Source organism: Haliotis cracherodii, unplaced genomic scaffold (genome assembly GCF_022045235.1).
Source record: "Haliotis cracherodii isolate W230 unplaced genomic scaffold, xgHalCrac1.p SCAF_3, whole genome shotgun sequence".
NCBI lineage: Eukaryota > Metazoa > Mollusca > Gastropoda > Lepetellida > Haliotidae > Haliotis > Haliotis cracherodii.
Window position 1 is genome coordinate 11,416,403 of NW_027266286.1, and position 22,919 is coordinate 11,439,321.

Genomic DNA, 22,919 nt, shown 5'->3' on the forward strand with positions numbered 1-22,919 from the left:
GATAACAAAAGTAAGCATAAACAGTAAACATAACGAGAACATGTACACATGATGAACATACTTGCAACTGATTCCCCTATGACTGATATGTTTATTGCAAGCTGGCAGTTGAGCGAGGACACATTGCTGTCATTTGTTAAAATAATGCCAGTGCCCCCAAAAGAAGGTCAAACTAACCTGCGTATGCATGCCCCCGGCCACGTTTGTATAGCAATAACACAGAGTGGGACAGTACCATGTACTCGGGGGTACATACAGTTTCTGCTCTCATGTTATCAAGTTAACGATACATCATCACATCTTGTGTTCACCTGTGTTTTGAATCACTGTTGCAATTTCTCTGCACTTATTCTCAACTCGGTGTTTTTTTCCAGAACGATGAACTTTGACGACGTGTTGAGGCAACTGGGGGAGTTTGGGTCATACCAGAAATGGCTCTATGTACTCCTGTGCTTAGCAGCAATACCGGCGTCTCTCCAGGTTATACAGGCAGTTGTGTTTCTATTTGCCGTTCCTGAACATAGGTATGTGTATTCAGCAATTATATAAATTATTTTAATGTGATGGTATTCGAATCCCAGATTTGCATCGATCATGTTTCTAGGTGTGCTTGTTCGTTTTGCCTAAGTGTTAAACGTCTAAGACCTGCGTCTTTTTGGGCTTTCCTCCTATATCAACCCAATTCATGTGCTAACTAACGCATCATTACCATGATGCTAGTTTCACACAGTCGTTTAGTCATGCATATACGTGCAACGAATATAGGTAATAGTTTTGTTTCTGGGATAACGAACATAAATGATTTAGTATCCATGGTTACATACATGTAAGTTTATCTGTAGTTGGATCTTTGCAGTTTAGCCTAAAACTCTTCATGTGTACATGAGTTACACTAAATATATTCTTTTTATTTTTTTCTTAAATAACAAGTGTATATAGCGAAACTTGCTCTTCAATACTTTAAAAATAATGTTTGCTTTTCTACATAATTCCCTTGTGTCTTCAATGTTTGTTTTAACAAATGCACGATAATTTGGAACAAAAATTGCATAAAATGCAATAGTTGTAAATTCTGAATAATGAAAATACTTAATACACAAAGAAAAAGGTTAAGCACATCCTAATATATTTAATTATTGTTTGGTTCCAATATTTGTAACAGTCATTAATGATCTAATTAGGGGAAGAATTATGTTTTCTCGAGAAGATGTAATCAGTCATGCGAGACGAAAGCTCACGTGTCATGCATGGAAGGCAGCATGCTACCCTCGAGTATCACTAAAAGCAGTATATCCAAACGTTCTAATTGCTTTCTTAAGCTCGGTTTTAAACAGTTATTTCATAACATTGTGTGACCATGACATGAAGGCGATGATCAAACGCCACAAGATGGCAAATAATCGGCATGTATAACGCAGGAATGTCTTGTAATGCCATTGGTCGGATTTGGGGTTATAATCACACTGTCGTAAGCCTTTTAGTCAAGAAACTCAGACCGGTGATGTACAGGACCGTCCCAGATCCCGAAGACCCCCAGTGACGATGCATCGCGAAGACAGGGACCCTCTCCGTCTCATACGCCAATGCAACATAGACTCTACCTTGGCCAGCAATGAGCCCAGATTTTGACCCCCTTGAACATGTTTGGGATATTCTCGGGCGGTGCATACAGGCACGATATCCTCCTGTAATAGATTGGAAGCAGCGTTGCATCATGTTGACCCATCAACAGATCCAACGTCTGACTGGAGGCATGAGGCGTAAGGTGGAATGCTTCATCGGGTACGTGTCGGTTATGCACGCTACTGATCTGTTTCACATGTCATGTCAAGTAGAGACTTTAAGGAACATTTTCACTCGAAACATCAAACGTAACTCGTTTACTTAATCCTGCAGCTCCATACCTTTAGGTATTGTCTAAGGTAAAAAACAGTACCTGTGTTAGCATGATGTTTTTGTCAGTAAATTTCAATCACAACTCATCTATATCTTCTTCATTTGGTGTCAAATGTTTGTTCTATCCGATGACATTGGCATCGCCCAGCTTCTGTGGTCAATTATCCCATGCCATGATGTTTGCAATTTGTCATAGTTCAGAAATAGGGGTCTGCTTAACATTTTTCTTTGTGTATATGTTAACATAGCACAAAGCTTGACGGTTTATCAAAAGAACGATTTACGTCGTATTTACCGATGACTGCACTTGAAAGAGCAGATATGAGATGGCTCTTGCTTTGTCTGAGGCGCTGTGCAGTATTACGTCACTGGTACTGTCGTCAGGTGACTCGGTACTGACATCAGAGGTGTGTGTTGGTACTGCAGAGAGGCATCATTGGTTCGGTGGTTAAAGTCTTATCATTAGTACTGCAGTGTTTTATAATGTAGTCCGAGTTTCGTTATTGGTATTGTCGACGTTGGTACTGTCGAGGTGCGTCACTGATACTGCAGAGTTTTGTCGTCGGTACGGATGTCAGAGTCGCGTTATCGGAACTGTATACGTACATGTAGTCATAGTTACGGCATTGGCACTGTAATGAGAGACGCGTCATCGGTACTGCAGTGTGACCCCGAAACTCGGGAACTATCGATATTTATCTATTTTCGACTGATCCCAAGATTGTGGCTTTTACGAGGTTGTACCGGTTTCCTATTTGGAATACGGGAAGAGGACATCCGTATATCAGAAACTCATGATAATGTTTGGGGATAGAACTTAACAAAAATGGGGACGATATGCAAAATTCGAAGACATAATTTTGAATATAGTGATGTTCGCCCACGTACATTATGTATGGAATAGAACCTCTCAAAGTCGTGTTTAGGGAATAGTGTTTGAAATCTCTGAAACAGTTATACATTGTTTTGAAAATGCTCATTTATCGTAAAGCAAACAGAAGATATTTCCAATAGATCTACTTCTTCTTTATGTTCATGTTGATGTAGCAGGGCGTGTAGTCATCCCACACATGACATCCTTACCTATTCAGTTTGCTGACGGGGTTAACCTCTTTGGTCATGTGGACGAGGCGTCCGACCTGTCACCAGAAGGTCCCTGGTTCGAATCCAATCACTGGAATCGGAAATTTTATGGTCGCTACCTTTACTCCCCCGTCAACAGGAGGCACGTCCCGGGCCGCTTTGTAGGGTATGTAGGCTTATTTTGCTCAAATTTAATATGAACGTCCTCAGCCCCACGTTGGGCGCCAAATGTAGCGGCCATACAATTTCCGAGTCCCGTGATGGGATTCGAACCACGGACCTTCTGATCCGAGGTCGGACAACTAGCAAAAAAGTTAGTTAATATTTGTACAAACTACTGGAAGTCATGAAAAGTAATATCTATAAACACACATTTCTTTTATCATTCGTAACCAACTCGTGTTATTCCGGGACAAGCCGAATAGCGACTCGTGCCCCTCTTATGGCCATTTTTGCGACTAGGTTCCGTCTTAGCGCAAACGGGCATACCTAAAACAATTGTCAACTCGTTGCGTAATGGTTCACATATATTTCCCCATATATTATATATATTTCTGATGCAATCTAAAGGACGTCGGGACGTGCGGAATTATACAGTATGATTGAACACATTTAACTGTGTCTTGGGTATATTTTTAGGTGCAAGACATATGTAAGATCAAAAATCATTTCTGAGGGATTATTTGACAAAGAACTCGAAATCATACGCGCATTTTGATTGGTTTGTCGTATTTTCGCACATAACATCCATCGAGAGGGGGACGAGTCTTCTTGCAGGTTACGGAAAGGGGCGAGTGGTGACGAATGTTCTTTTATAAGACGTTGCACAGTATTCCAACGACATTCTATGTCTCATACAGTACTATATTTTACAACCATACTATATAAGTGCAATAATCTTGTAAGCATTTGCTATGAGATCCCGTGGTCAGAAAGGGGGAAAACAAAAGGTTTTAGAAAGTAAAAACTAAAAGAAATCCGCAGTGTAATCCAAAAATACCATGTACAGGATGTTTTTTATAACAGTATTCACGAAAACATTTCTTCGGCATATAACAGCATTCTCAGCATCGATCCATCACTATTGATACGACAGTATAGGTCATTAATATCATCAACCAAGTCATAAATGAAAACTGAGAATAACGTCGGACACAACACACAACCTTGCTTTTCACCGCAATGCATAAGGAATTCATTGATAAAGTGACCGTTTAACACAAGTCTTCATGTAATGACGATGTAATGATGTTGTCGACCTCAGAGCAACCATTCTTCACATACGTGAAGTTGTGTGAACCGTTTAATATAAAGAGGTTGACGTTCACCAAAAAGTCAATCAATACATGAACATATGCATATTCGTTACAGAAGATAGCTTCTCTCTGGGTCACTGTGCCTACACTCCTATGTAATCCTTTTTGGACCCAATTGGAGAATTGTAATCACCACAGATACCAACAGACCCTAAGATTTGGTAGAAGTAGAGCTGTTCTAGAAGCATTTAAAAAAATTCGAGGCAAGTAGGCGGAAGAATGCAAATAAGTACAAAATCTGGATCTTCGCATGATGCTACCTTGAACCTAATAATGCCATCTGTGTCATCATTGTCTAAAATATGAACATCGATTTTTTTTAAAAAGAATTTAAACAATAAAACACCCACCATATCCCACCCGATTCGCGTCTAACCCATGAGTCAGTGTTATTCCTATTATTGCCCCCAAGTAAAACCGTCAATATTCAGGCGTCATTCTTCCATAGAAACCTTTCACACACACCGAACATGTCGCATTAAAGATCCTTCAAAACATATTCTCTTAATTCTTTGTTAGAGTATTTGCGCTGTGACCATCCACCTGCATTCCAGCATCCAAGCCGCACTGACTCTTATTCCTTGGTTGCTACGAGACGTTTTCCGTGGAGACGCTTTCCGTGAAAAGTGCAGATTCTTCCTATTCAACATCATCTTTCACTTGTGCTCGACTGACTCTTGTGTCGACTAAATAATCCCTGGTTTATCATCCTTACATGTCATCCGCTTTGCACTTGCATCCCGCACATCGGCAAATATCAAGCCATTTCAAAATAGTTTGTTGACACCTTGGATTGTGACGTTTTTATCGTTTGATTCTCGAGTGTCGACCTGCAAATTTCGAATGACTCCATTCTCTGTCACTATCACTAGCCTTTTTCACAGCATCCCCGAAGTTAGTATTCACCTGGCTTGTAACAGCTTCCAGCCTCTTTATATGATTGTCAGTTGATATTGTATGGGAATGTTCTAGTTTCTCATGTTTGCAGTTTCTTGTTTCAACACTGCTGTTAAAGTTCTTTTGTCAGTGTGGCCTTATTTTCTACGAATGTGTCAGTGAATAGTCCCTCATTGTGTTAATTTCTGCGAGGATGTCTGTGTTAGTAATGATGTTATTAACACACTCGTTAGACATATTATCACAATCAATATTACCTGCCCCGCAAGCATAAGGAGTAGTAGAATGTTCAACTTCATTATTCTTCATTCAACTTTTTATTTTTATTAGCAGCTGAAGGTTCACAGAAGTAAACGGATACCGACGCATGTACACCCGGCTGTGGCAACACAGCATCCACAAAGTCACCTCGTCTTCCAAAGCATGAGACATAATTCACAGTTTATGTCAAAATTGTTAACAAAACTTATATCAAACTTGTCAGTGAATGTTTATCTGATGCAAGAAAGCACAAAAAAGGTATATTCGACTTTGGATGGGTACTTATATGGATGAACTTTGAAAGCGTGTCTTCCAAATTCAGGGGCGGGTAACTCAAAATGTGTTATGGTATGCGTGTGTGTACGTGCGTGTGCGAGCGTGTGTACGTGTGTGTGTGTGGTCAATCAAGAAAGGGAGGAGCTTGATGAAATCATACTCTCCCAGTTAATTCTTATGTCATTAAAACGATGGTTTGTAACCGTCCAAAAAACACTGTTTTCCCGTCCAAAGACTATATACCGAAAAAACGACGTTTTCCTGTTTGCAGTGTTCGATTTTCAAGTAGTGACTTGTGCTGATTTCCAAGAGATGACTTGGACAGTCCAAACAGTGTACAGCAGGTTGTGATGAAGTTAGAACATATTTCTTTGGACTAAGCTTGGAGGGTCATTTGGCAACTTCTTTTTGAAATTATATGTGTTTTGAACACTGATGTTGAGCCAGTAAAGACTATGGGTATTTTAATGTTAAACGTTAGTAGTATGCGTTACCTAAATAACTACGGGTGACCCCTTTTCAGAATTTTTTACGATGTTGGAAATTTGTACCCTGTGTAGTTCTCCCTGCAGTGTTTACTCATCGTTTATTTTTTAATACATACTTCAATATAACACATGTCGCATAGCAAAAAAATAATATATACTGACAGGCCTGCAGAATAAGTCCCTGTCGTAGGTGTTGCAACCCCTTAGATGTGGATACAACAACCCTTCACGGGTAATTGCGATTTGGAGAACTATACCTTAAATGGACCCTTTACCCTTAATTTATATATGGGCATTTCTTTCGTACCTGTGGGTGAGAAACCCATTTGAGATAACTGGTATTAAACATATGTGTGAGGTCAAATTCCGGGCCAGTGATTGGCTACTCCATAGTGATGACCTGAAGTCAGATTATGACGGACTACTTACATGTACCTGATCTTAAGTCATTGATAAGTTGCTCGTGCTTCAGTCGAATGTCAACATACGTCTGTGTTGAACAATATGGTTTTAGATTGTTAACCCCCTCCCCCTGGATGTCACATCGACATATTGATGTATTCCTGTGTTATGGGTTTTCCGACACTTAAGAAACATTTGCAAATGACAATAACCGTAAAACATCTCATTCACTTGTCAAGGACAGCTTTATCTAAAATTCACTCCATCGTCGGAGTATTTACAATGTCTGTTCACACCACAACCCTCGTTATAGCTGAAGTAATTCGCGAAAGACATGGCCGTCTGAAAACATACGATGTCTGAAAACATATGATCCGACAATATACATATATCTCTCCTCTTCAACCCTCACTTCGCAGTCAACTAAAATTCAAAATACACCATGCAAAATAAAAGTTTGGATTCTGTGGGAAATGTCCTCTTCTGCGACATCATCCACTGTTATTTTAGGCAAAGCAAAATTGCTGATATTTAGTCGAAGGAAGGAATTTCACAAATAGCATATTAGTGATAACGGGAATTTGTTTTTCACCAAAACACCAATGATAATTCTGAAACGTCGTCAAGGAACCTAGAATCGTTTAAATGTTTGGAAAACATTTGACGTATGCCGGTTATGAGACGCCTATTAGATCACGTTCATTTCAAACTTAGCTGCGATACGTACATCCCTGAATTCCTTATAAAGAGTAGAATCAAATGACAAATGGTCTACAAATTATCTAGATGAAATCAAACGAAATAAATTAGGTGTGGAAAGGTACACTGTGCTCGGAAAATTGTACTTGTTGAAATGTAAACAAAGCAAAATTCAGATTTTACCCTCTCCCATTTTGAGATCAGTTCATCTAATTGTTGCATACATTGGCTAACGCGTTTGAGAATATTCGTGGGAAGAGTATCGTAGCACGAATTATGGATTTACAAATATATACATTACAATGATCAGATAAATTCAAAAGAAATCGTAAAAGTTTCCGTCCTGTGTGACGCCATGACTGACGCAAAGTCATGCACAACAACGACAATAGTAATCTGCATTTCTGACAAGTTATCTTGGTTACGTTGTAAGACATAAAAACAAATAACAGTATGCACATTTTCTGATTGTTTCTGATTACTTACATGGCACATTTATGTATATACCATCCCTCAATCAACGAAAATCCTCCTCTGAAAATCGCGCGTACTGTCAGATCGTTGTTTCAAAACGTATCACACAGACATTCGTGTAGTAATCTCTATGTACAGTAAACTACGGTTATAACGAACACGCTTATAACGAACTGATGGATATAACGAACTTACTTTTTGGTCCAGACTATTTGCTGTTGTTATGCTGTATATATGCTTATAACGAACTACGGCTATAACGAACTAAAATTAGTGGTCCCTTTGAGTTCGTTATAACCGTAGTTTACTGTATCTCATATACATGCAAAGCACAGTGCAACCTGTGTGGATATCATGTTTGATCTTCTGTTTTTACTTAATAACGATGACATGTGTATTCAATAAAAGTTGACATTACCATAAAACTTCTAGATGGCTCTAACACGGCGACCACACTTTAATTACAGTTGGGAAGGAGACTTTAAACAACTGTCTTCTTCTTCCTTCTCCTTTGGCATGAGTAAGTAAAAAGATATTAGGTGATAAAATTGTAACACGTTGACTGCGACATAATACTTACTTTGTTATAACAGGTGTGCCTTTCCAGGATTTGCTAATGACACCTACGAAATTCAGAATGACTTTCATAAACAACTCGTAAACCGTTCCATTCCTATGACATCTGGTTACTATGGTGAGGAAAAGTATTCCCGCTGCCAACTGTATCTACAAACCAATGCCTCCAATGTTTGGTTGTCCACGAGGAATATCACAGAACCGTGTCATGCCTGGGTGTACGATCAATCACAGTTCATATCCACGGTTTCAGAGACGGTGAGTTGTGATCCAATATGCAAACTTTTCTCATATTAAACCTTTCAATACTTCAAAGAACATTATTCATACATTATTCGTACAATGTTTACCGATGTTGTCAGGAAAAAAGATGAAACTAAAAGTTCTGCCAAAAGTTTTGGACAAAATTGTTATTCTTGCATATATCTTTGGGGTTATACGTGTACATGTATGTTGAATTAAAAAAATCATTTATCTACTCGTAACCTTATTCACTCTCGGGATTTGGCAAGTTTCGTCTCTCTCCATCCCCATACTAATTACGTCCACCAGTTGCCCTGGTTCTAATGATTTGATTGTAGGCATGGTACCCGTGCTCGATGGTTTCATCAAAGCGTCATACACCTGAGTCCTGCATCATTTATGGCTTTCGTCCCTCATGAGCATGTGCTAAGTTGTAAAGGCTAATAAGCTGTAAAAAAACATTTTTACTTTGACTGTCAAAGGTTAACTTCATCAACGCATTTATGGAAAGTGTGATGCATGGTTGTTTTCATTGAGCGACGAATCAGTAATTGCTTAAATAGGTTTTATTGTATTCTTTTCAGATGAACTTTGTATGCGAGAAAACGTCCTACGTGACTAATGCCAAGATGCTCAGTATGTTTGGACATTTGGTTGGCACCCTGATTATTGGTCCATTGTCAGACATGTGAGTAGTCTTCACGGAATACAGGAGACAGGAGAAAGGGAATGAATGAATGTTGGTTAACGATACAGACAGCAATAGTCCAGCTAAAAGGCGATATGATCGAAAACCAGTGATTGAACACATGACCAACAATTCACCGCAAAAATCGAGGTACGATGAGAATTAATCACAGACCCTCACCACTCGATCCCTATTTTAGTAATCTGGCATGAGGTTGTGGAGATCTGTTCTGTGACAGGGATTCAAGGCAATAAGAGACCGTTATGCAAGTGGCAAGAGCCAACTACAATTGTCGATTTGTACAATTTGTACTGAAATCGAAATTAAAAGTACAGTATGTTTATGAATGGAGTGTCATACGATGTCTGTATCTATGGAGGTTCGGCTTCATATGCTCAACAATTGAGTACACAAAAACATCATTTGACATCATTTAAAGGAGAGAGTGTTTGGCACCACCATTACAACAATATGTCATTGTTTTCAATAGAACGCAATCGAAAGAAGACCTATATTAAACGCCTGCGGAAGTTCACAATCTATTGTCAGTGAAGAGATTCTTCTTTTCTGGAAGTGACAATAATGTAGAAAAACCAGCACAAGATTTACTAATATGGATTGTCTATCTCTTGTCAATGGACAGGGCAGATAATCCGTCGTTGTAGCTAAGATAATAATGATAAACCACTGACATATACTAATCTTCTAGAATTTCAAACGAATTATATTTTTCATTGATGCTATTACGATCCAATCTCCAGGTTCGTTCCTACACAACAATCAACAAAGGAGTTGACTAGGGTTGGGTGGTGGGGTTGGGGCTGGAAGGTTCGAAAGCACGTTAATAATTGCCCCAGAGGATGGTATCTAACTGAATTAACCTATGGTATATACTTCCGTTTAGTTCTAATTGTGTTTATCCATTATGCATTATCGATATACTTCATGATATCCAAATATAAGTATCGGAGCCCAATTATCTTGATGTTTTTCGTATTCTGGTGGGGTGTTTTTAGTTATGAACAAAGTTATAGGGTCATTGTTAATACATTTATATAACTGAAAGCCGTTAAGGAGAATGTTGAGTCGGATTATCTTCAAAAGTTTTGTTTTCTGCAGGTTTGGAAGAAGGCCAGTTGTAATCAGCACCATGTTTATAATGGTGCTGTGCAGCATCTGTCTGGTGTGGTCCAACTCAGCCCCTGCGGTCCTCTTCCTTGAATTCGTCATCCAAGCCTCTTGCCATGGCCAATATCTCGTGTGCTTCGTATTTGGTAAGTCGAACTGATTTGATAATCAACTATAAATTCACGGTCTTTGTCATCCGTCCAAGTAAGAGATCAGAATACTTTTTCTTTGCCTAACTGGTGAACTTGCTCATTCCATTTGGGATTGTGTGTGTGTGTGTGTGTGTGTGTGTGTGTGTGTGTGTGTGTGTGTGTGTGTGTGTGTGTGTGAGCATTAGTGGCAGAGCTTTCATGTGTCTATAGGAACAAGAATAACAGGAATGACCAAAGCACAGCTACTGTCATTGTGATATGACACTGTCCTCGTCATACATCTTTTATGTCTGCCCATGTATGAAGATATTTGGTATCTGTAAGTGCACCCCGTGTGCAGACCGGTGAAGACTATGTCCGTAGTATTCCATGCTTGTCATAAGAGCCATCTTGAAAGGATCGGGTGGTCAGGCTTGGAGACTTTGTTTGTGATATTGTGCTCCTATAGCATTGGTCGTTGCTGATGATTTCAGTCACAGGTTTACTTGTTCCAGACCAATTTACTTACATGTCGCTGTGACAAAGCTAACTGACATCAAACGCTTCCATTTATGTTACAAACAGGCATGGAAATAGTCGGTCCTTCTAAGCGCATGTGGGCAGGTGTTGCCATGAACCTCTTCTGGAGTGCGGGGAACATGGTTACAGGTCTAGCGACCTATCTCTTCAGGGACTGGAAGAGTCGACAACTGATTGTCAGTGTCCCTGCAATTGTCTTTGCTTATTTATAGTAAGTACATTGACTGGGATATCAAATCTTAAGTTTTATGTACATAATGTAATGTACACATGGAAAGAATACAGCTGTGTTGTTTGCATAAACCTACAGAACTATTAGTGAAATGGTTGTGAAGGTGTAATGACGTTTATGTCTGTAAAATTAATTTCGGTGTGTAGATAATATCTGGAGTGTTGGCCAAAACATGCACGACACCCTGATGGCATACAGTATATTATCTTACCGTACCGATGCCCTTGGTATTGCCCGACATTCCGCCTGAAGAGCTGTTCCAGACTGGGCCACGTTTGCAGGTGCTGGGTCCCTGGCGTACATTATCCTCCCGAGAACATACCACAGATGCCTAATTGAGGACATTTCAGGGGACTTAGCGGGCCAGTCCAGTGTCCGTATGCCTTCTTATCAGAGGTGATTGGTGACGACTGTAGTTATTGTAACTAGATGTAGAACTCGAATGAACATACCACAGATGCCCTATTGAGGACATATCAGGAGACTTAGCAGGCCAATCCACTGCCAGTCCACTGCCCATATGCCTTCTCGTCGGAGATGATCGGTGACGACTGTAGTTATTGTAACCAGTTGTAGAACTCGAATGATGAGCCTTTTTCTTTAGCAACAGTTTGTTTAGTAAAGTCGTGTTGACTTTGTGTCAATGACAATGTGTCCATACTCTCTGCCAATTGCCCAAAACACAATTGTGCTGCCACAACAACGAACTGAGCATGATCTGGGCAGACATGTCATCTTGCAGTTCAAAACAAATTCCTGCAAATAGAACTACGACAGGACGCAAAATTTCGTCAGCATATCGCTTTAACACAAATGTTGATTCACAGTAACCAAACATTTCTGCAATCTGTTAATCGGAGGCAACATCTTGATTCGTCTGTACACATGGTGTTTCGACATTCACGCAGAGCCCGTCCCTGGTCTTGCTCAGTCCACCTCAAACTTTGCCGCCGATGGTAAGCTGTTAGGGTACCGCTCTTTACAGGACACATTGCTTTCGGGCGGGCTGCATAGAACCAGTTGTTGATGATGGATATTGAAATTCGCCTTCCTATTATGGCATGGACTTCTCTACTGATAACAGGAACAGATTTGAATCTACTGCATAGGGCAGTTATTGTAATGAGACGGTATTGTCTAGGTGTCGTTTTGCAGGCCTGCCACGTCCAGGTGTCATTGCAACTCCAACTGTTTGATGGTAATTGTCCCACAGTAAAAAAATTACACTTTTTGTGTGCACACATTCGGGCAACTTGGTATTTCTCCCACAATACACCGTTTTGTCTTACAAACTGCATCGGAGGCATTTGTAAGCGTGGTTTTATGACAACTGTATTTAATAGAGATTGTCAGTCCCCTTTGGTTTCTGTGTTCAAGAATATCACTCCCTGTTCATCCATGATGTGAAATGTCATTGTGATGAGATGTTGCATTCAGATGCAACGCCACGGTATTGTAAATGTACACCGCAACAATAGCTTCACTGAAATCATTAGTTCCCATATTTGTTTTCGGTAGTACATTTGCTTATGTTCTTGGCATCTTCTGAAGTAGGCCTCTTATGTTACGATGTTCACCTAATCTTGATCTATCGTCTTGTGATTTCATAAGGTACCCACGAACAACTGTTAACTGTCCAAATCCCTCTGGTATAATCTGGCAGTGATGTAAAACAGGTGGCATATACAGAGGAATTATAAAACAATAGTTATCATTGTTAAAAATTTAACAATACCGACTCTTTAACTTTAGGAGTAATCCCTCCCACTTCTCAAACTATCTCCATCTAGGATGATGTTTGCTTGAAAAAAGTGAAGTTTCCCGCCTTGCGCATGCGCAAGAGCAATGGACAGTATTAGCCTATTGTCTGCACAACTATTAATGAATATCTGACTGAGGAGAAAATCGGAAGATTTTATTGTGTGATGTCAGCCAAAATTCAGGATTTATAGCAGTGATGTAACAGAGGTAATATTCTTACAAATATAAGTATTTCGTTACATCATGAACATATCATATGGTTCATAATATATTCATGAGATTTACAAGAAAACAACTAAACTATATTTATCCACCACACAGTTTTATCCCAGAGTCCCCAAGGTGGCTTCTCAAACATGGAAAGAAGGAGGAAGCTAAACGGATAGTGGCAACTATTGCGAAGAAGAACAAAGTGAAAATAGATCTAAATATTCTTGATGAGATCGATATTGAAAATGAGGAAGTTAAACAAGAACCATTCTGGAATCTTTTGAAGTCTTCAGTGATGATGCGTCGAATGATTATCATCTGCTATAATTGGTACGAGGTTGTTCCCCAAATTATCAGTTCTCTGTTCTCAAACGTTTGATAGTAATGTGTGTGAAAACTAGTTTCCAAATGCACTCCAGACAGTAATTGAAATTAACAATGTTTGAAAAAGATGCAGGTGTTTATTGTTATAGTAAGTTCCTATTAAGTACCCGTTAGTTCATGCTATGATTGTAGATAGTCGTTACTAACAACATCTTCTTGGGAAAGGTATAATCATTGGGAAAAAAGTCATGACAGAATATAAGCAGACATAAGTGCAAGTCGTTGGAAACGCATTTAAGTTTTGTACTCCTTTTGCAATATCTTTTTGTTTATTTTGCTCACACAAGTGATTCTAGCGAGAAATAAGACACTTGTCATTCGTAAGATTCCTTCTCTTTTATGCTTGATCACCATCTTTTAATGTCTCTTCAGGTTTGCAGTTGGAATGGGTTTCTACGGCCTCAGCATGAACGTCACCACACTCTCTGGAAGCATCTACCTCAACTTCTTCTTATTCATCCTCTTAGAGGTTCTAGCTTATATTTCCTGTTTTTTCCTAATGGATCGTATCGGACGAAAGTTGTTGCTGTGTATGTCTCTATCGCTAACCGGGGCAGCTTGCATTCTTCCTTTGATTCCAGTACTACTTTCAGATACACGTAAGTGTCAATATCAGAATGCACAAACACGTAAAGTATACTTATGTTCTTGATCCCTGAATTAAATCCAATGTGTCATTTCTAGAATTCATACATTTGCATACTTATGACAGGTAACCGATTATAGTTGAATAATATATTGCAGAAAGAACCTAAATATCTCCAATAGCATCATTACAAAGCGTACATTTTCTTTGTTCCTTTACAACATTGAGACATCTGACAGTCGATCCGACCCGTGAAGGTGTGGGGTAGAATTGGTCTTCAGCAACCCATGCGATGCGCATGATGTTAACAGCTGGATTGTCTGGTCCAGACTCGATTATTTTACAGACCGCCGTCATATAGCTAGAATATTGTTTGTTGCGTTAAACAACAAACAGTACAATATATATACAATACACAGTCGCTCCCGTGGCCACGCCATATTAAAAGATGTTAATATGGTTCTTGGTGCCTTGAAGGGATACAACAAATGCTGGCTAGGATTGTGTCAAAAATGTATTTTTGTTTGGTATCCATGTTCCGTTGGCTAGCAGTAAAAAAGGGCATGTGTACAAACAAGTTCAAGCAGCCGCACATCACATTACGAGTTAAATAACCTTTAACAGGTATATCACCTCACCTGACACATGTAACATACAAATTGCTTAAATTAATCACAAGCTTATCCAATTTTAATATTTACCTTGTAGAAAATACCTGTATATTTTTCATCTTGCCTGTAATGTATAAAAATCAGCAACAATTAAATTAATGCGAATGACGAAAAACAACAAAGGTGGATATGGTAAAAGAGTAATATAGAATTATGTCAGAAAACATATTCCGATTTGCCTTTTGTAAATTTCCCTTTCCTGTAACAAACTCTGCCTCTCTGTCCATTAGCTGAGAAGTGGGCAATCAACATCCTCGCCATTGTAGGAAACACGTGTGCCTCTGCTGCCACGTGTGCCGTCTACACCTTCACAGCTGAACTCATGCCGACCACATCAAGAACATTTGGCATGTCAATGAGTTCCATTTGCTGTAGAGTTGGCAGTCTACTGTCTCCCTATATTGTTGACCTGGTGAGTTTATGAAATCTTTATGATTGTAGGGTTTATTTGTTTAGATTTATAAAAATCATTGCGACTTCTTAAAGGATAAGTATGATGAGATGGTAAAGTGCTGTAAATATATAATGTTAATCCTTAGAAGAAGAGAGGCTTTACAATAGCCATGACATTGAGGAAATAATACAGAACAAACCTGCTGTGGAACTGGGGTTTGACACAACCGAGTGATAACAAAAGATGACTGGGGGGCCTGTGATTAACTATGAGATAACCGGCGGAGTTATGGGTTAACTATAAGATAACTAGGGAAATATGTCCTAACAATATAATAACTGAGAAAATATGTGTTAACATCGAGACAACTGGAGAACTATGGGTAAACTACACGATAACTCTAAAGCTAAGACTTGACTGTGAGATAACACGATTTTCTATGGGTTAATAGAATACCTGGTTAACCAAGCGATAAATGGGTGACCTATGGGATAACTGTGAGATAAACGATGGAACTATATGTTTACGACAAGATACTTGGGGGAAGTATGAGATAACACGATTAAGCATGGGTTAACAAGTTATCGGGGCGAGCTATGGGTTAGCTACTCAATACCTGATGGATGATATGGGTTAACTGGGGTCAATGTTTGGAGAACAAGATAACGGGGGCAACTATGTGGTAACTACAAGATAACTGATGGTACTATTGGAGGATCATGGGTTAAGTACAAGATAACTGGGGAACTATTGGCAAACTACAAAGTAACTGCAGCGCTATTGGTTAATTGTGAGATAACTGGTGGAATTAGGTGTTGACGTTTTAGATACTTGTTTCTTGGAGATCATGGTTAACAGTGCGAATCCAAGGTAGTCCCGTGTAAAGTTTTAACTAAGTGGAGGACCTCTTTGTTAACTGGGACTCTCAGTGCGAATCCAAGGTAGTCCCGTGTAAAGTTTTAACTAAGTGGAGGACCTCTTTGTTAACTGGGACTCTTTAATACTTGGTGACCCTTGGTATGACCTGTAAATAACCGAGGAGCCATGGTCATATGGTCACAATAACGATAAACATAGCAATGTGTCGAAACCAATGAAATAAAGCACTTACAAATAACCCTACATTTCAGACGATGTACATATCCGGACGTTTTGGTCAGATTCTCCCCATGCTAGTATTCGGGGGAATCACCATCTTGGCGGCCCTCCTGGCTCTGCTTCTCCCGGAAACAGTGAACAAGAAGCTACCGGAAACCATCAAGGAAGCTGAGATGCTCGGGACGTTAGTAGTTTTAACTATCACTTCAGTGACGTTTTAGTCTCAGCATCAGTCCTGGTCTTGTGATCGGTTTCAGTCTAGTAGCTGACTCAATCTCAGGTATGGTAAGTCTATTTGCTGTTTAAATCTCGTCTGGCCAACAAGTCAATTTTAATTTCATTTTTAACCTAATTTATTTGAAGCTTGGGTCCAATTACCGATCAGTGTCAATTTCAGTTTTATTCGAATTTCAGGTTCAGTACCCTATTTGTAAAATTAACGGCCAATGTCCGATTCCAATCTAGTTTCGGTTTCAAGACCAAATTTAATTTCACTTTCAGCCCAATTTTCTTGCAATTTCAGTTCAATTACCGATCAGTTTCAGTACATCTTTCGAAATGTTAACGGTCAGTTTCAGTCCAGCTTCCCTGACTTTTATTTTAAATACATCTGTCAGTCTTCTGGGTAAAGAAAAGGTTTCAAAATCTTGAATTTCGAGTCAAAATCCATATTTGTATGTTGGTCACGGATACAAATTGGTCAGCGTAACTGGACCCGATTACATCCCAAAATACAGCTGCAAAGTGTCACTGGGACCTGAATATAGATCTTTGTATGTCAATGTATAATCGCGACCATATTGTATATAAATGACATAAACATACATTTTATGTGAAGCACCTAATTCGTTACTTACAGGAGTGCGTACGAGGCTGCAGATGCATCTCCTGTTCAGCTGATTCCACTTGAATCTCAGTCGAAGGAGAAAGATGGAGAAGCTGAATATAAGCACGGCGCAAGAAAAATAGATGCAGTTTCGAGGGATGATCCCCTTGTATGAACAAACTTAATAAATAAACTCATAATATTATTACTAACACTTCTCGTTGTGAATGCCGTTCCCTATGTACTTTCACATATCAGACACAAAGATAGAATATTACCATACATCAAACATTGTTTTCAATACTCACAAGTGATAATCATGGATAGTAGTTATCCTTTTAGCATATGATATACTGCTCTTTCGCGCCGTTGAAGTAGAATTGTCAAACGTATTACAAAATGCTTCTTTGACGTTCCTATACTACAAATACGTAGACACATGTGTGTTCATGTATATACATTTAATGTATACAATGAAAATCCCCTGTTAACCAACAGTAACAGTTTCATTGATGAGCTTCAGATTAACTCATTCCCGGATTAATTCGTACATTCTTAAAAAGTGTTGATGTCTGGTTTCCGGGTTAGAAATGATCCTATGCAAACTAGTTGCAAATGACATCTAAATTGACCGGCTACCTGGTTGATAATTATTTGTAATGATCAGACACTGGTACATTTAACGTGATGCATTTCTATTGCTGGTAGCTTACAATATTCGCTGTTTGTTGTTCTTTTCACACACTGAGAGACGTATATACGGTTATTACGTACACAAAGATCGCACAATTACCATGCAAGTGACTTACCAAAACTGCATCACCATTACCGATGCTCCCCAGAAATATACCTACATTTCCAAAACTGTATTTCATTTTTGTTGATCAATGTGACCATACGTCCTTCTACTTTCAATAAAAATGCGCTTACGAATGGCGAGCACAGGTCGCGAACAAGTCTAGATTTCTGCTATATCATCCGGGTGCTCACTGGGAAAATACAGTAATGCACAGGTAACAACTACTCCCGCGGAATTGCTTTAGAACAGTGCTCTTTTGTACGTTGAAATACTATATATTGTGAATGCCAAAATGATGTATCAAGGATCAAGTAGAAGATACATTGACCGCAGCGCTGGGAGTTTATTCAGCAGACCCGTGAAAATAACACTGCTGTATCTTATTATTTATTTTAGATGACGCAGTCAAAGCTCACTTCTCCTGGCGGCCATTATCGAACGGCCAGCTAAAACACAACCCTGTGCTTATGTCTACAGGTCTCTTCCTGTATACGGTAATTAGTATTCTCTCCCTCAAGTGTATCCTCAATTATATAACCCACCCTCATTAATTACATGCTGCTCTTTTCCAGCCTCACGGCTATGGAGCTGACATAAAGCGTCCAAGTCATCATAAAGTAATTAGGGTCCAATAAAAACAATGCGCCGTCAAACCTCATACATATTATCACTGAAAGTCGTACTACAGACGGTTAATGTCAAATCACAATAAAAGCATTTCAATTGCAATAACATGTTCCAGGACCATGTATTCTCTTAACACCATCGGATTTAGAAGCAATGGTCGTATAAAACAAGACAGATCTATTTAAACACAACAGTATTCATGTTATTCCCACAAAATCACATAAAGAAAGGAGAAATTAGCAAATACATATGTATTATCATTTTTCGTCAGGATAACAAAATTTTCTCTCCTTGTTACCACCTCCAGGTTCAGCTTAAGACGGGTCCTCCTTTGGTCAAAAGTTTGTTCCCCCTCTAATAAGTGTGTCACGCGTTGCACACGAGTGGCGGACGGGGTGCACACCCGTGTGCAACGCGTTGCACACGGGTATCACACGCGTGACCAACCCGATGCACACTGGTTGCGTAACGCGTTGCCCATGGGTGTAAGGGGAATGAACTTCTAGGCAGTAGTGTATACAGTTATGTTCTAATCTTAGACGTCACTTGCCTCAGGGGAACGTTGCCAGCACTTGATATTTTGACCGTTAGGACAGTCTGTTATGAGGAATCTGTCATATATTGCCCTCATGACATCTCTATCACAGCCTTGCTACTTTGCAGTGTACAAAGCAAAATTGAATGCTTGATGTCGTATGAGGAAACAAAATGGATCTGATGTATAGTTTATAACGGACCGCCGTCTGTTGGACAACAAATACAGACAGACAGACAATCTGTCCTCTGTCTGTCTGTCTGTCTGACAACAAATAAACAACCTTATTAGTATAGGAATTGTCCGAGTATGTGGGCTTGCCATTGTAACGACCATTTCGATTGTCGCGTTCCGTTTGGCATTGACTATATACATGTATGACTCGAGTGGCGTTTCTACTGCATCTCGTGCATCGATACTGTTTATTCTATCTGCGTCAGTTGCATGTAATTGGATTAATTTAATTTTTGATTTTCGTTGTTTGTTAGTTCGTAGAATGCACAGTTAAATATATCAATAAACGCATTGCAAACAATGTTGGTTATTAGAAGTGTCGGTTGTAATAGTGGGTGTAGTTTTAAACTATTCAAATGTAACCCGAAACCAGTGTCACGGGGTGACGCAACACCGACGGGACAGATTGAGGTAGGCCAGTAGGGTTCGCCATTGGCAAGTGCGTGATTTGGGACGTGTTGTATACTCTGAAGAGAGCAGGGTTTCTCTGGTCACACCTGATGGTCGGCGTCCGTGGATTCAGACGTGTGTCCAGGAAGTTCAAGGGTAAGGACGGAGAGGGGTAGCGTCTTTGTCTGGGCAGCAATGTGTGGGATTTGAACACAAGGTATCGGGATGCAGGTTCCCTGCGCACACTGCTGCCATCCCTTCACCAGCAGCCATTGGGTATATACTCTTTCAACAAGACCCCATTCTTCAATATTAGACGGCTGCAATGGCTGGTGGTTCGAGAACTCCTGGTGTCATTACTATTTCATAGTGATTCATTTACACCTGCTTCTGACTTCTTGTCGGAATCGTACCATACTGCTTTTGACTCATGCTGATAACACAATTTTAGTCGCGGACAACACTGAATCTTATAAATGTCACTGGAATATTTAAAGACCATGTTTTATTATACACTTCAGTGTGAAAGACTGAGTTTTCTGAAGTGTAGAAGAAGGGATATGTTAATGACATCAACAGGAAACCCTGTGTATACAGCATTCCAGAACAACCTGACAGGGGTCCGGGGGCATGCTACAAGATGTATCAGGAGAATCGTCCTACTTAAAATCGTCCTACTTAAATGCTCCTCGCCATCAACCATGGAGGAAAGGCAGGTTCACCCTGGTACAAGAACTCTACAAAGGCCTTTTATAAATTATACAGCATAATGAATGAGATGAGATGAAGGATGGAGCCAAACTTGCTCAAGAGAAACGGATCAAACCGTACAGGTAATATTTGATAATATGACTATTAAAAAATATGTGCAATAAAATCATTTACAGTTTGTGTACTCTCACGGAGTTTTCTGCCACTGCCCATTAATCAAATGGCTAATAATTTGAATAAGTATAAAAAAACTTACCATATTATGTTATTTCTTCCAAGAATATTATAATTGATTAGAAAAATATAAATTGACGAATATATGTGTTACTTTTTCAGAATGAGAAAGCACCTTCTACAGAAACTGGTGGATGAAGGTGTTTCTCCTCATCAGATCATGGAAGTATCAAGTGCATTCAATGGAAATATAAATCTGAACATTACATATATTAAAACATTAAAACACATTAATTTTTTTCTTATCATGGCTGGATTCACTGGATCACTGGATTGTCTGGTCCATACTCGATTATTTACAGACAGTCGTCATATAGCTGGAATATTGCTGAGTGCGGCGTAAAACAACCAACCAACCAACCAAAGCATATTGTCAAAGAAAAGTATATCTTGGTGTCGTATTAACGAATGCGGGAATGTTTTGCTGATGACACAGTTTTAATCGCAAACACGCCACTGGATCTTAAAACTCATTGGGAAAATTTAAAGACCATGCTGTATGATGGAAACACAAAATCTGTGACTAATTATATATCAAAGACTGAGCTTTTTATGACAAGGTCAAGTCCTTCAGGTTATATATCTTCAGGTGTCTTATGTACGAATGATGGAAGGTTTTGAGGGGCGGTCGGGTAGCCTAGTGGTTAAAGCGTTCGCTCGTCACGCCGAAGACCCGGGTTCGATTCCCGAAATGGGTACAATGTGTGAAGCCCATTTCTGGTGTCCCCCGCCGTGATATTGCTGGAATATTGCTAAAAGCGGCGTAAAACTATACTCACTCACTCACTGGAAGGTTTTGTAAAGCTCCAAAAAAGATGAAAGTGTCCGTGTGTGACGTCACACCTTTACTCCGCACAACCAAGCGCTGCGCAGAATAACAGGCTTCGCTCATGATTTTATAAGAACAAATCGAAGAGAAGGTTCGTGTGTGTTTCATAATGATGAGTTACAATATGCTAATTGCCATTTTGACTAGATTAGAAACCAGTGTTGGTCAAGCCGCTATTATTATATATATATGCCTTGGTCGTACGAAGCCAATCACTACCCTACACAGACTCCATTGCGGCCAGCCAAGTGCCTCTGCCACACCGTCATATATTACACAGTCCATTCAAGGTATTAGAAAAAATAACATTTGCAGACTTTTTGTAGCACCCTAAAAAAGGGAAGCCAAATACTAGGTCCCTGTGGTAAAAAACATTTAAAGCCGTAAAGGAGATTTCAAAATCTTTACATTCACCCCCATTTATCCTAACCACAGATGAAGAAAAGGCTTACTTCTCCGATGTCATGGCTACCAACACCACGATCATAACCAAAACAAACTTACCCGCCATGCTGCTGCCTCGCCTCTCCACCTATCCAAACTTTTTACACTTAAACTTAAAGTTTATTTACAGGCCAATATCACAATCAGCGGCTTCACTGGATAGATATTTCTTATTTAGTTTTTTCCTTGTTGGAATATATTATATATAATACATTCAAAACAGTTTTTCTCTTCTGAATTGTTATTAGTAATTTCATAAATAACCCCCTTGCTTTAATATTTTGATAAGGTTTTTACAACTATCTTCTATTCTACATATTTATTGTTACTTAACCCCACCTGCCTCCGTCCACGAAATTGAAGCGGACGTAAAACACCCAAAATGAAGATGATGATGGTATTACATATGTTTTTCATTTCTTTGAGTCGACACATTTAGTAAAATGTCACATGTTTCTACAGGAACAAAAATGAAACAGTTCAAATAGTCTTTTTCTCCTCAAACCACCGACAGTGGTACAAAGAAGTAGAAAAAAATAAAAACGTGCTCATAAAGTGTTAATATATACACAACCGCTAAAGAAACGCAAGTGAAGTTTTTTTTGTGAAATGCACAAAATAGTTATTTCTGAAAAGAAATGTATACAAACGTAAAGATAAGCATTGAAGAAACACTGTTCACTGTTTACATCATTCATTTTGAGAAGGTCACAGGAACGCAAATAACATGTAAACATGCGTGTATTTTCCCCCTTGTCTATCCTTTATAAGCCACCGTATTAAATAAAACACACTAAGTATTTCACACTCGACTCGCACTCGAAAAAGGACATGGAACATGGTTCGGTTAACTGAA

The 22,919-nt window shown here is 39.3% G+C and overlaps 1 protein-coding gene across 1 annotated transcript; it reads left to right on the forward strand.

Annotated features, from left to right (window-relative positions):
* Positions 1-258: 258 nt before the first annotated feature.
* LOC139476037 (organic cation transporter protein-like) lies at positions 259-17,435 on the forward strand. The gene is made up of 10 exons (XM_071259278.1): positions 259-524; positions 8,386-8,626; positions 9,196-9,299; positions 10,419-10,573; positions 11,144-11,309; positions 13,413-13,631; positions 14,058-14,284; positions 15,173-15,354; positions 16,467-16,618; positions 17,294-17,435. The coding sequence occupies exons 1-10, from the start codon at positions 379-381 to the stop codon at positions 17,433-17,435; spliced, it is 1,734 nt and encodes a 577-aa protein (XP_071115379.1). The 5' UTR covers positions 259-378.
* The last annotated feature ends 5,484 nt before the right edge of the window (positions 17,436-22,919 follow it).